The sequence below is a fragment of the Salminus brasiliensis genome, chromosome 8 (genome assembly GCF_030463535.1).
Source record: "Salminus brasiliensis chromosome 8, fSalBra1.hap2, whole genome shotgun sequence".
Taxonomy (NCBI): Eukaryota; Metazoa; Chordata; class Actinopteri; order Characiformes; family Bryconidae; genus Salminus; species Salminus brasiliensis.
Window position 1 is genome coordinate 14,905,303 of NC_132885.1, and position 15,400 is coordinate 14,920,702.

General features: G+C 41.3%; 1 protein-coding gene across 10 annotated transcripts in view; it reads left to right on the top strand.

Annotated features, from left to right (window-relative positions):
* baz2bb (bromodomain adjacent to zinc finger domain, 2Bb) overlaps positions 1 to 15,400 on the top strand; it is a 77,149-nt gene that overhangs the window by 36,652 nt on the left and 25,097 nt on the right. For all 10 annotated transcript variants that reach the window (XM_072685733.1, XM_072685741.1, XM_072685740.1 and 7 more), the window contains 5 exons: positions 4,357 to 4,461; positions 11,667 to 11,852; positions 13,234 to 13,392; positions 14,065 to 14,375; positions 14,819 to 15,052. In XM_072685733.1, the coding sequence (XP_072541834.1) occupies positions 4,359 to 4,461; positions 11,667 to 11,852; positions 13,234 to 13,392; positions 14,065 to 14,375; positions 14,819 to 15,052 (993 nt within the window). In that variant the 5' untranslated portion in view covers positions 4,357 to 4,358. The remainder of the gene's footprint in view (positions 1 to 4,356; positions 4,462 to 11,666; positions 11,853 to 13,233; positions 13,393 to 14,064; positions 14,376 to 14,818; positions 15,053 to 15,400) is intronic.

Here is a 15,400-nt window from a genome sequence, read left to right on the forward strand (position 1 = left end):
GCTAACTGACCCCTTACTCTGGCTACTTTCTCTTTAACGCTCCTTCCCTGGTCGATGGTGCGTTTTGCTCACCCAAAGATGATTTTTGGTCTCTGGTTTGCGCATCACATAGAAAAGGTTGTGCTACTGACAGCTGCATCTCACACACACACACTGTGTATGCTAATTCACAGCTTCCCTCTCCTTGTCTGTCCTTCTTCCTAACCTGCCTGCTGGCCTTTTGATTGACTGCATTGTGTCAGAGGTAGTGCATGGTTTCAAGGTGACAGTATGCTGCACTTGCAAATCCAGTGGGTTTCGGAGCTCATGGCAACAACAAGAGCAACAGCATCTGCAATGTTCTGCTCTGAAGCAGCATGCATAATTACCAGTCCAATCAAACTAATGGCTCCTGTCTTATCAGTGGACTGATTCTAATAATTAACACAGGAGGGTATTTAGATACCTCCATTTATGGCTGTAGCTTTGTAGTTATTAATAAAACGAGTATTATAAGTATTACAGTAATCACAGAAAAAGAGGGATAGACGGTACTAATCAAATAAGAACAGTATTTAAAACCCTTTTTCTCTGCAGAGTCTTTTGCTTGTAAAACTCTAGATCACATTAGAACAGATGCAAATAGACACAAATTCATTAAAAACACAGTAGTAAAAACCAAGATTTTTTTTATTTTGGAGAAAGTAGTAGAGATCTAGTTTAAAAAAACAAAAACAAAGCTTGGTTCCAGATTTCTCCTGGATGCTTCAAGACAGTGTATGGATTTCCTCTCCTGATTTAACATCATTAAGCACTGATTGTTTAAATCAGGTGTTGGATAATAGCTGTAAATGATGCTAGACTTTGGTGAGGAGAGCTTTGAAGACGATTTCAGTGGGCACAGTGTCATAAAACCACTACTACATGTATTAATGTTATTTATGTTTGCTGTAATATTAGTATTTTACTGGGCAAATAAAAACTTACTGGCAAGACAGGGAGTTTTAGATTTTCACATGGCCCTAAAAATGTGTGCGCGCTGTTGTGTTAACACTGTTGCACTTGAGGAAATTATTCAACCCCATGTGCAAATTAGGTTTACTAACAAAATGTACAGGCTTTCAACTGTTTGCAATAAGCCAATGAAACCACTGCTCCATAGGCCTAAAAAGCTCCAGTGTTGTTTCTTCACTTCACAGAAGTTTTGAGTCTGTATTGCTTTTGAAAATCATTTTAGTTTTATGGATAAGTTATATCCATAGACCTGTAAAGAACACCCTGCATACAGTGAAACATGGTGATGCTCTGGGGCTGCTTTGCCTCCTCTGGCACTAGAAACCTGCAGCGTGTGGAAGGCAAGATGGATTTAATCAAGTATCAAGAATTACTAGAAGAAATCCTGAAGAAGCTGAGGCTTGGGGCTTGTTGAAACAAAAAGGACAATGATCCCAAGCACACCTCAAAGTCCACAAAGGTTTCAGAGGAAGTCCTAGAAGATTCTGGGCCGGTCATCACAGCCGCCTGACTTAAACCCCATGGAAAATCTTTGGTGGGACTTAAAGAAGGTGGCTACAGCACGCAAAGCCAAAAATACTAGTAACTTAGAGGTCACTGACCATGAGGAATGGATTAAGATTCTTCAAGAACGCTGATGTCTGGCTATGCGGCATGTTTACAGCAAAAGGGTGCTCTGCTTTGTACTGAAGACATTTCTCACAACAGGGGTTGAATAATTCTGAGACTGCAGTTGTCATTAATTGGTATTTTTTGTGTTAGATTTGGAGACAGCACTGGTTCTATGAGTTGTGTTGAGCTTTTGAAATTGTTCTTGGCTGATTGGTTTATTGCAAAACAGGTAAAAGTTGTGAATGTTGCTAATATATGTATAACAAACACCCATGTGCTCTATAGGGAAGACCTAATAGTAGCAGATCAGTTGAGGCTTAAACTGCTAGAGGAAATCCATTTTTGGCCGGACATGTTCTCAAAGGTGGATGAACGGGAAGGCATTTGAAAACATGAAATTGGCTTTAAATGTGCTGCTGTAAGCAACTCTCATTAGACCAACCACAGATTTCTGCAGGTCAGCAATAACATATTGCTCAATTACAGCTTTCATTTACAGTCCTTGGGAAAAAAAATGCCAAATGGTTCTACCTCCAGTTGTGATGGTTCTGCACACGACATTTGCATTATGAATAATTTTACACACACACACACACATGCATGCTATTAGTAGCTAAGGTGCCTACATTTCCATTTCATTGAATAACCTCAGTCCGCCAGTGCAGCTTTGTAATTATGTTTTGTGTGTGTGTGTGTGTGTGTGTGTGTGTGTGTGTGTGTGTGTGTGTGTGTGTGTGTGTGTGTGTGTATTGGTGTAAGGAATTAGAATGTCATTGAAGTGTTTGAGCTTCCTCCTCAATCACATTTTTAGTCGTCAGGGTCACTTGTCTGTGGTATCTGTGGAAAAGGCAATGAGAGAGTGAGTGTGAGTGAGCGAGCTGGGGTCAGCAGTTAATATGCAGTGTGCTGCTTTAGTGTCTGGCTGTGTTTCTGCTGCACTGCTCCAGTCAGCAGAGAGAGACCAGCTCTGAATGTATATATGTGATCATGCACTAACACACCTGTCTGCCAAACTCCTACCTGGAACCACATTAAAGGGGGTTGCAGATGCAGTGATATGTACACACACATGCACTAAGGCACACATCTTCAGTGAAGGCATTCTCATTAATCATAATCACAACTCTTGTGACTGGAGCAGGCTCTGTGCTTTGGTTGTTTGGTGGCTGTGGTGTTTATCTCTGCAGTGTTATCTGTTACTGGCTGACTGTAGAACACACAAAGTTCACTGGCACAGATTCAGTATTTCCGTGTTCCATTTAATCTGTAATAAAGTGGTTGTAAGCTTCAGTTTAACTTCAGGTGAGGAGAAAATCATGTTCCTTCTCAGCCAGAGTTTAAAGTCTGTTTGCTCCAGCAGATCTGATATTTCCTTATTGTGTGATGACAGTGTCATCTTTGTGCTGAATGTAAACAGACCTCTTGTCACCTCCTCTTTGCTCTGGTTGGCATGAACGTGACCTATACTGTCACCCAGGCAGAAATTCTCAAAGACAGGTAACACATTAGCTGTTGAAGCAGGATTGCATTGCGATGGGAATTGTTGTGCTTGTTTGCTGTAGGCAGTTCCTGATTTTTCCACCGTCTAATTTTACTTGAGAAACTGCTTTGACCCAATTACACAATATGGATAAAATATTGGGAGTCCTGCTTATTCATTGTTTCCTATAATATCAAGAGGACTATGTATGTATGTATGTGTGTGTGTGTGTGTGTGTGTGTGTGTGTGTGTGTGTGTGTGTGTGTGTTTGTTAATATTATTATACCATTTCAGTGATTTGTATTTTATTTTCTACCTAGCTAGTCATTGGACACTTAATATTTAGTGGTAATATATGGTTAAATTAGAAGTTTAATTATGAAACACTAAATTACATAAATTGATCATTTATGTAGTTGTGTACATACAGTTCATAAACTTTAACTGCCTAGTGACCCTTTTAAATTATGAATTAGTTGTTTGTTCAGCTCAGTTTATTAGTTTGTTTTCATGTCCTGTGAGTGTACTATATAAGCTATAATTGACTGTTTATAAGTGATCATTTCCTTTTGTAGAGCATTGCATACATCTTTAAATGAAGGAGAGAAGTAAATCGAGCTCACCTGAAACTTTCCTCCTAAAGCATCAGTTAGACCTTTAACTTGTCCATTATAATCCCCCCGCCCTAAGCAAACCCATACACACACGTGCATGGAATAATGAGCTGAATAAGCTGTAAATGTGTCTCACGGGTTGAAGCAGTTTGTTATAGTCCAGAGATGTAAGGTTTAATCAATTAATTTGCCCCGGCAGTGGTCATTAAGAGTTCAGGCTGTGTAATAAAGATGGCAGCTTAGGTTATGTACATTGTAAGGTAGGGGTCCGTGGTAGCGGCAGCTGAAACATTAATCACAAATAAACTGAAATGTTTCATTATTGACTAATTTAAATGAATTGGTCTGATATTAGAAATACAAGCAGTAATTATAACTTGGCAACCTGTTTGTAGTCTGCATGATGTCTATGAGCTGAAAAAAGGGACAATGAAAGCATTGGAACTAAGCTTCTTGATATTAACGATGTAAAGTGTATGGAGTGATTGGGTATAACTTCTTATGTGGATTATAATATGGAGTACTTTTTTTTTTTTTTTTTAATAAATAATGTAAAATGTAAATGATATAACAAAATAGTCAATTTTTAGTAGATTAGAAACGTAACTATGTCTGCCAGTGCTGATGTTTTCCTGTTCTTTGTGTGTTATTCTTCAGGTATGGAGTCAGGAGAGAGATTGGCATCCCCCACACACCCCCAGCCGTCCATCAGATCAGCTGCCACCCCTTCTGCATCATCACCAAACCCAACAAACAAGAGCGGTATGAGAGAACACGCCCACACACACACACACACACGCACACACACATGTTCAGCATCGTAGATGTACAAACACCTACCCACCTAGCCTTGCGTTTTTGCTTTATTTTTTTCCTCCCCTATATATAGCCACACATACCTCTCTTTGAATTGAAAGCTCAGTGTGTAAACATATTCATCTGGCCAGTCGACGTTTATTTATATTAAAAGCAGTACATTATAATTTGTGGTGTGCGAGTGTGTTAACGTAACCATTACCAAAACTGTCATGGAGGAAGCCTGGCATGAGAGTCCAGTTCAAGCTACAAATTGGCAACTAGGATATGATGCTATGTTCACCTTGCTTGAAATCCCACCAACCTTGCTACGCCGTTTACCAAAGCAGGAGGATTGTGCTGTGTTAATTGTGTGTGCTATTAAGGCAGAGAGAGAAAGCCTCTAGCAGCCCAGTCTAACACTTCTCTGACAGTTTGGCTGCAGAAGGGGAAGCTGCTGTTTTAATGAATGCCAACAATTAAAAAGCCCTCGAAGACTTTTTTTTTTTTTCCCCCTTTTCTCTGAACTGCTGACAGCCTTTAGCTTCTGTTTACCAGAGAGAGAGTGAGTGAGAGAAAGAGTCTGCTGTTTTCTCTCTGTAATAATTATGGTTAAAGTGGCTGTGCGGCAGGCAGGCGTGTGCTGTTAGATCGTCCGCACTAGATAACCACAGGCAAATTCCCTGTGATTTCTGACATATTTTGCTGATGATAAAAACACAAAACTAAATCTGCTTCTGCAATAAAGTCATCTCTCTGCTGCATTGTGCATTTTTCTATGCATGGACATGTGCTCATGCAGCGCACACACACACACACTCATTCTAAATGTGTCTGGACGATGAGAGTAATTTATTTATTTATTTATTTTGCCCAGATAAGCTGTTTTGAGCAGAGCGCTGATTAAAAGCAGACAGCTCAGTGACACCTCTGAAGTCAGATTTCACAGAGCGTGTGGAATAAAGCAGACTGCTGTACGTTCATTCGGTGGGTCTTTTTCCCAGAGCGGTGCATCATAGCAGGATGTATTGCAGCACCTAAAGATCGTGCTTGGCATGTGTCCTATATCTTTGCTATTAATGCACAGAATTGCTGAATTTGCTGGAGAGTTCTTCCTAGATTGCCTTGCAAAATGCCTCATGACAGTTAATAGCATATCGTTGCTGCCATGCAAAAGGACTTGTATCTTGTGGCTTCACAGGAGAAGCAAAAAAGCCCTTAACGTTCAGTGGAAGTCAGGGTACATTTCTATTGCATTCCTATTTGTCCAATCATCATGGATAGATAGATGGATAGCTAGATTAGGGTGACCATACGTTGTCTCTTGGTTTTTTTTTTGGTTTTTTTTTTTTTTGGAAATGCGCAGAATGTGTAGAGACTGTAGAAATCCTTACCGGCCACATTTTCCACATGGATTTATACAGCTTTTAACATGTCTGTTTAAATCCTGCCTTCTCACCGCCTACACCCTGCATCTACATTAGTCAAACTGCTTTATTCCCGCCTTCTTACAGCCGATTTTGTTCTACACGTACCTCCATCTACATCAACCATTAGTCAGACTTCTGAAGTCCCGCCTTGAAAACCGAAATATGGTCATCCTAGCTAGATAGAACAATTTTATCTCAAGTAATGTTGGAGAATTTCTATTGGTTCATTTATCATAAATGTTTGGCGCAACATAAAGACCAACTGGCAGATTTAAATGATGTCAAAAAGTGAAAAATTGCAGAAATAGAGATGAGCGTGACTATGACAATATGGACGTGACCCCGTGAATTCCTGCATGGGTCACATCTGCACAATTTTCTTATTGCTCAACGTTGTGGTCGTGTGGTGTGTGGGGGTGTGTGAGTTTTATTCACAAATAGAAGCAGGTAGAAGATAAAACCGAGCAGAATTAGAGCCTTGTCTCACCTCGTGAGGTCACCTGCAGGATGAAAGACGAACGTGTTGATGGATTCTAGTTGACGGGGACAAATGATGATGTTTTCCGTTCTGAGGGGAACACAGCAGCCACTGAGCACAGAGTGCTAACCGCGCGCGTGCGTGCGTGCGTGCGTGCGTGTGTGTGTAAAACTTCCTTTTTTCTTTCCCCCACCTCCTGCGCCAGTCCACTTTAATTATTCTGAGGCTGGGGATAATGATGCCATTAATATTAAAAAGGTATTTGCAGATGTCATTGTGGCGTGCTGGGGAGAACGCAGAGAGGAGGAGATGGATGCTGGCCTTTCCGCCGTTTCCCCTCTCTCCCTTTCTCTCGCTCCGTCTCTCCTCCGCCCTAGACGTCCAGGCCCTCAGAGAGCTTCCAGATAAATATGCGACTCATTAGAATGAGATTGAAAGAGGAGATTTTCCTGGTGCATACGTAGATGGGCATGAAGGCAGCAGAGCTCAGGGAGGCCCTGCTTTGTCTCTCCTGAACAGGATTTTTGTTTTTTCCGTTTCCTTTTTCCTCTTGGCAGTCTGTAGGGTTTTATCCTCTTTTGTCTTCTACTCTCTGCAAGCACTTCAGGATTGTAGCAATAAATGAGTTTTTGAAAGATACTATAACTGCATGCGAGGGCAACTGAAACTAGGGATTATACAGTACTAATGTCAACTATATGCTTATATAGTACAAAGGTTGTTCACCCTTAAATTGGATATCTTATAACTGATGTAGATTTGTGTGCTTTGCTATAGTGCCAGAAATGGTTCTTTTAACCAGTGCTATAGAACAGCCATTTTTGGTTCCCTAAAGAACCTTTCAATGAAGATCTGTGTAAACGTGACGGACCTTTTTAAGGTTTAAGTCAAGTTGGTTTATATAGCGCTTTTAACCACGGATGTCTCAAATCAGCTTCACAGAGATCCACATCCAAGCCCATAGTGAGCAGTTCAGAGGTGACGGAGGCAGGAAAACTCCCTAAGAAAAGAGAAAGAAACCCAGGATTGAAATGGAAATCTGTCCTCTTGTGGTCGACAACAGATAGCAAAACAAACTACAAAAGCAATATAATGAATAAATAAAGAATAGAGAAATTACTAATGGATAAACAGTAATGAGAAATAGACAGACAACCAATAATTAATGTTGGAAATCTTGATGGAAAATGAGAAATAAATCCATGTTGCCATGTTATGACTTATAGACCACATTACACACTGTATGAGCAAAAGTATTGAGACACCTGCTCATTCATTTTGGAGGCTTTCTACTAGATTGCATTCAGTGACTAGAGCATTAGCAAGGATGTTGAATGATCACCACCCTACCTCATCCTCGACCTCCCAACTCGTCTCAAAAGTATTGGATGGAGAACCATAAATGGGGCTTTATGCCTCTCTAGCCCACGCCTGCCCTTAGGCATAGTTCCAGTAGGTTCATGTGTATCTGCACCAATGAGTCCTATTCTATTGCCTGTATTTCTCTACAGGGACTAGACAAGCTATGTGTTTGAATTGGCACATCTGTGTCCGCAATGGTAATGCGGACACAAAGTATAGTGCCGCCTTTCAAATTCTGGTGCCGACCATGCGGTTTGTTTGAAGGATAAACACTATAAACCAAAGGTATTTAAACAATCCAAATGCAGGACATGATGACCTGATATGTGAGTCTTCGTGCAGACCTGCCTATGTTTTAGCGTTTTAACTACTTATACCTAACACTTTACTTTAGCAGGGCTGTTTTCCAAACCACACACTACTGCACTATACAGTGTTTTAAAGCTAGCCACCATTAGTTAGGTTGCAGTCTGTGGCAAGTAACAAAATCATTGGTTAATACTGAGTTTAAGACCTCATCATTTAATAAGACAGGTTTAAGGATCCCGATGTTACATACACCCCCCCCCCCTTTAGTTATCCATGTTGTGTTGACCTCTACTTGAAACATCTCTCATACTTGCGTCATGCGTCCCCATCACGCACTAATTTTGGTTTGATTGCACATATGTCAGTGTGGACACAAAGCAAGCCAGGAGTAAGATCTATCGATCATCAATATCTATCAATCTATCATTTTCTTGCTTGGTCTGAACCAAGCAAACAGAACTACAAGTATAAACACACCCTTGAAGTAGCTGAATATGTTCATTAGAAGGCATGTCCACAAACAAGCTTAGAGAACGGGGGTCAGAGCACCAGGTCAGCTATGCTGTGAGCTACCTTTATTATTTAAAATTCTATACATTATACAAACCGTTAGTGCCCTAACAGAATCAATATCAGGAGAGGAAGAAGTGAGATGCGTTCCTCTTTAAGGATCGTATGCCAGAGCATAAATATAAAGCAATAGTGCAGTTACACCCTGAACTACCAGTAAAAATATTAAGTTAATGAAGGTCAGTAAAAATTCAATGTAGTAGCAGCACAACAACAGTCTAGAGATTATAGGCAACTTGCTGTATTCATCCCATGTAGCTGTAACATCATTTACTCTGCAGTTAAATGCATAGAGCCCGTAGCTGTCCTGTAGCTCTCAGTATTGACGAATGTTCTTTGCAGTGCCTTATTAGACTAAAACTGAAGTTCTTCACAGCCCCCCCCCCCCCCCCCCTTCATCACTCTCCTCCTCACTGCTCTGTCAGGTTAAAAGCATTCAACTTCTTCATGCTACTAATCAACTCTTCTTTAAAAGTCCTTTGGATGGAAAGCAACACACTGTCTGCCTGCTAACCGGTCATCATAGCTTCGGTGGAGGTTCTGGTACTGAAGCTCTGTGGCTTTACTTAGACGAGGTAGTGCAGTCACTATAGATTTAACAGTGTCACTGTCAATACAACGAGTGTTTGAACAGTTAGAATGTTTGGTAATTTTGCTCTCTCACACACACACAGACACACTGCTTGACATGTGGACCAGCTTGTATTTGAGGCTTTCTCAAATGCAGGCCAGATAAGCTCGCTCTCGGTCTCCTCCTTGTTCATGTTTGTGCTGCTAATTGAATTTTCATGCGCCGTGTTCTCCTCTCTGTCCTCTGTCTCTCTCAGATCTGTGTGTGTGCATGACTGAGAGAATGTCAACTGTCGTTTCACACAGCATACAAACATTCACTTTTAGAACTGTCACTGTGTGTGTGTGTGTGTGTGTGTGTGTGTTTGGACACAGACAGTTTTAAAAGAACAACTGAAGTGTTTTCTTCTTTTTCCTTTTCCTTCTTTTTCTCTTTGACTTAGCGTTTGAGTGTCTGTGTAAAGAATGCATGCAGACGGCGATGCTGCTGAAGCGGCTATTCCTGAGTGGCTCTATTGATGGATTTTCTTTCTGATGTTCATTCCAGGCTGTTTCTCTCTGAGCCTGCATAATATTAATCACAGATAGCAGACGTACGCCGCTGCACGTTATATGTATAGGAAACCACTGGCATATAAATGTGTTGTATAAATTCTTGGTTTTTATTCCCTTGGTGGTTAATATTCAGTGCCTAAAGAGTGGAGCTGTGATTCTGTCTCTCAAAGACGCCTGATTGAGCTTGACTGTTCATCTTTGCATTCGCTTTATGCAACTTTTCAAACCAATAACCAACCACAGTTCTTATACGACTCTCCAAAGCTAGGGTTGCTATGTGTTCTGTTTTTACTCAACTTTCATTTTTAAGTTGTGAAATATCTGGGATTCCCATTGATTTCATGTCTGCATTTCCTTCTGCATTCTGAGCCTGTATGCACCTGCCATTGACATGCATTCCGTATCCAAATCCGAATAGTATCTGAATACACTGACTGATACGTGTATGTATGTGTGTGTGTATGTGTGTGTGTATGTGTGTGTGTGTGTATGTGTGTGTATGTATGTGTGTGTGTGTAATTTGTGTAAACGGCGGTTCTCATCAAGGTGGTGTGGCTTTTTAGAGGAACTGGAGGGGTGAGGTTGTACAACGCAGTGCAACAATAGATGGGTCTTACATTACTGTAAGAGGATCTATCAGAAAATGTGAATGACCATTTAAAGCAACTCTATGCAAAATTGGAATTTCTGTCCCCTGGGCTCCCCCTACAGTTAGGAAGTGAAATTTGTACTTTGAGCTACCACTAAAGGATACATTTTTCTGAAAGAGCTGACCAATATAGAACCGTCACTCATGTGAAGTAAGCATGGCTGACCTACACGTCATGGCTGTCCAGTCATCAATATGACTCTGGTTACGCACTTTTAGCAGTGGGCCGAGCTCGGAGTTGCAAATACCGTGATGCTACTTTTCTTATTGCAAGTGAGTGAAACATCATAATGGTTTTAAAGCTGTTATTTTAGGGTCAAATGCCACGTAGTGTTGCCTTTAGCCGCAAGGTTTACACACTGTTATACTGCCATCGTCTACCAGTAAATAAGCATAAGCACGTACACAACTCGTACTTGACAAACACATATTTCCGCTTGCCTGACTAGTATTAAATGCGGTTGAGATGCGTTTCTGACCACCTCTGAATGTGGTTTAAATGATAAGATCGTAATCCGATCACAATATATGCTCACCTTACTAAAGCAAATGTTGGGATTTTAACAAAATATAAATAAGAGTAAGTAATTAACATAGATTTACACCATTTCCAAATATGGTAAAATTAAATCTTTACTGTACAAAGTAGGGGGCGGAGGCTAAATGTAGAAATATAGCCTACATTGTCTCAGCCTGACTCCAGACTCCTGCAGCGTTCACAGCAGTGAACTTGACTCTTAGTTACGTTATACACTAAAGAGAGGGCAAAACGCTGAAGAGCTCAGCTATGAGGAAACACCTTGAATTAAACAGTGTGCTAAATATGCAGTTTGAAACTGGCCGGCCAGGGTGGCACAAGCTTAAAAAGCTCTGCGCTGTAAGTAGCAGGCTGCTGTTTGACTGTGTGAAAAAACTACGCCATACTTGTTAGCTAACACAACTTGGCTTAGCTTATGTCAGCATGGCGAAGCTGCTTTAATCGCCGTTTGAAAAGTAATATTACACATAACACGCACTTTGCTTGGGTTGTGTATGTATAGTTGTAACTGGGCCGACAGCAAGCCATGGAGAAGTGGTATATTGAAATGTGTTCTGTGCTGCTGTTATATAACTCCACCCCTACCTCCAGGTGTGAAGCTTCAGATACTTCATGGTTTATTACTGCTGAATTCCAGGAGGTCCAAAAAAATTATATTTGGGGCTGCCCTAGTACTAAGTTCTCTTTCTCTGTCTTGTTCTCTCTCTGCAGGGCATTTGTTTCGGATGGCAGGTGATTCAGGGTTTGGAATGTCAGCTGTGTCCAGTGCCTTCCCAATGGTGACCCATCCAGCCTTTAGTCTTTACTCCACTCTGTCTGGACGCTCTCATTTCGGAGGCCTAGGGACGCTGGGCCTTCCAGCAGCTCTTGCCTCACATCCACTTGGAGCATTCCCAGGTAGGCAGGTGTAAAGTGGAAAGCTGACCCATATTCTGAATGTAGTGCTGAGAGGAGGCTCTCTTTACTGTTATTTTTAGGATTTCTCATGTTAATTGAATGAAATCAGATCATTTCCATTAATCAGTTCAAAACGTGTCTGTGGTGTTTGATCATCAGACAAAACCTTGTATCTCAATCATTCTTACTTTTATAGAAACTATCAATGGAAGCATTTCTATTGGTCCATTTGCCTTGAAATCTTGGACACACTATAAAAAAACAACCCGATTCAGATTTAGATTAGATTATGTCAAAAAGATAAAATAAATGGAGATGCATGGTTTTTGCCTGACCGTGACTATGTGTAAACACCTTCATTCCCTGTGCATCACTCCAGATTTTTCCCATTGGCTCTGTTATGGTGGCACATGACCAACATGCATCACCTTTATTGTCTTGTCCAGGAGGCTAGAAGCTAGAGTTCAGCACTCAATGTTTATGGTGGAAAGGCTCTTCAGGATGAAGACATTGCTTTGACCTTCTCCGCAGCACAATATAGAAGATTTTCACGCTTCTGTGGATATTTTGTGAAGTGCTGTGCTTTCTGCTGTCTGAGAGAATAACTAGATGCTGTAAAAATATTGCAAGGGTGTGTCAATCTCCAATTTCATTATAAAGGATGACTTCATTTTTGCTTTCTTTTTTTCTTTTTAAACAACCTTTCTGACATTCCGACAAGTATTGGGTTGTCTTGCTCTTTAATTGACTTGTTTTCCACTGATGGTCTTGTTTATGCTGTTGCTCTGGCTTTGTCTGGATGTACTGTTTGTCATAAAGAGGATGTTTAGAAAAGTTTGCTTTCACAGCTGGAGAGCATCTCCAAGGCTCTGACTGGTCTGGGATGAAGAGCCCTTTGTGTTTTAGCTTTACAGTTCCCAGCATGGTTATGGTAATAGCCTGCAAAGTAATTTAATGTGTTGGTCATTTGCGTAGACCACAGCTTGAAATCAGTGATGGTTAGACACACAGCTTTGTGCATGTGTGGATGTGTTTGGGTGCTGGTATTTATATAAAACCTGGTCTCTGAAACCACTTAAATGGAATTGTTGCCCTATTGCAACAATTAACTCTTCTGATTGGAGCCAGAGGCAGTCTGTCTGTAGATGTTTCACAGATATATCAAATAGACAATGGCAATGCTGTCACTGCTAGAATGCCAGTTTTTAAGTACTGCCATTGGTTGAAAAGCTGAGAGTGCTGCTGTATGCAATAATCTGCATCAATAGAAGCCCTAGACTGAATGTGGTTTGTGTCTATTGAATAATGCAGTAATTTAAATGCTTTCTGGAAGCATTTGTCTTGAAATTCTTCAAATGGATGTTTTTCCTCTTCTTCCCAGATTGGTGGCGGGCATCAGACGCGCAGGTTCATGGTGCAGCTGCACTCTTCCCCCCTCTTCTGGGCCTGCCCCCGTTGTTCAGCCCTCCTGCCCTAAACACAGACACCATTTCCGGGCAACCTCATACCCCCAGCAAAAGCATGCAGGCCTCTGCTAAAGGTATCACTATCTGTAGACTGTTTACTGTCTGAAAGAGATCTTGGTCATTTAATTTGTTTGTTCGCCATTGTTTTACGGTGATGATGATGCGTTCATTTTTCTGGTGCATTTGCTTTTGCCTGTTATGGTGACAGCCCCTCTAGAGTAATGACTAAGTGCCTTAAGTGTACTGTGATGACAGTACAATGCTAGCTACTGTTTCTGTAATACTTATGCATGCTCTGAAAGAGGAACTCTCAAGTGCACTTAGCAGCAAGCATGCTCAGAGAGCTCTTTCAGTGTTGGAGCCAGAGGGAGGCTGCGCATGGCTCAGGCGTATTCTAAATGAATGTATTTGCCAGCAGAGGCAAAAAATGATCCCTCTTGGGGTCTCCCGGGTTTAAACTCAGGTGCTTGCAGTTAGTTAATGATTGCTCTTGTCCTCTGGCAAAACACTTAGATTTTTTTTTTTTTTTTTTTAAAGCACCTGAAGTTTTAAGGTTTATCTGTTCCCAAGAGGAAGTCACATGATAGGCTCAATGTAGTGCTTTACCTAACTTCTCTATATAGAGTCTCCAGCTGAATAAAGGATAAAAAGAAAGCGGTTCACATATTTTGGCTAAATGTAGATATTTTACAAATATTTGAACCAGTCAGTCCTATCTGTGAGTCTCTCTCTTTTTGGTAATGTAGGGTTGAATGGCACAGTGAATGGCAACGGCAAGTCCACTTCTTCTGGAGCGAGCTCCACCTCCTCTTCACCTTCACCAGCTCTTACGACCCCTGAACAGAGCAAACCAGGCCATAAACCAGGCTTCAACCTACAAACTCACAGCCAGATCCCCAAACCTACTCTGATCCACCAGAGTCACAGTAAAACCCCAAAGTCCACGCACAACCACCTCAAAACCCACAAGTCAGACAGCAAACCCCAGAACGGCAGTAGGAACCACAAGATCAAGGCAGGTCAAGTCCAAGAGAAATCCAGCCACAAAAAGGAGAAGGTAAAGACCACCAGTAGCATCACAGATCTTGGTGTAGTTGCACGTGGGATGCCCACACCATTACAGGCAGATCCTGATCAAGAAGAATTTCTCAGAAATGTTAAGAGTATCAGTTCTTTGGCTGTTGTATTCAATCAGCCATTCTGTATGCTCTAAATATCAGCTGTTGCGTAGGCATATTTTTTAATACATAATCATAATGCATTGCAAGAGGTAAGTGGTAGGTAGTAGTGCACTGCCGAGAATCTCCAGATACTGGCTGTCATAAAAAATCTGCCCATTGTTCTATTTATAGAGAATAATTGTAATAGGTTTGCTGGAAGCATGGTTGAGATTGATGGATGAGTGTGTATGTTTGTGTGGCGAAAAGAAGTGTGTGCGCATGTGTGTGCGTTTATGTAACACATGGGGCTGTTATTGATTGACTCTTCTCCCTGTGACAGAACCTGTGTAAGACAATGGAAGAGATTTCCAGTAACAGCGATAGCCGGTCAGGATGCAGCTCTGATAGCTCCAGTGACACGGTCAGCAGCTTGGACTCGGCTGATCTTGATGATGATGATGATGATGATGATGAAGATGATGACGATGATGATGATGATGAGGATAGGGCCCTGTGCATCGCCAGCGAGGACTCAGACTCTGAGCGAGAGCAAAGAGTGAAGAAGAAGGTTAAGGTGCTTTGGAGTCTTCTTTGACTAGTTAGCAGTGGTCCCTAAGGGTGGAGCGGTACTCTTATGTAATATAAATTGGCTTCCTCTGAGGAACTGAGTGTGTTTTATTGTCGTGTTATGTTTTCCTGGAAATTTTTTTTCTAAAGGCCTTGAGTCATGAAATGTCAGAACCTGTTCCTGTGGAGTATAGCCAGCTGAGTGTGTAGGTGTTCGATGAGTCAGACGTGTCTTTTTAATGTTTAAAAAAAAAATTTTATGGAGCGGTCAGTTAGTGGATGGTTCACTCAGAATCTGGTGTGAGGTTAGAGACAAACACCCTTAATCAATAATCTCCAAATCTTGTGTGACCGT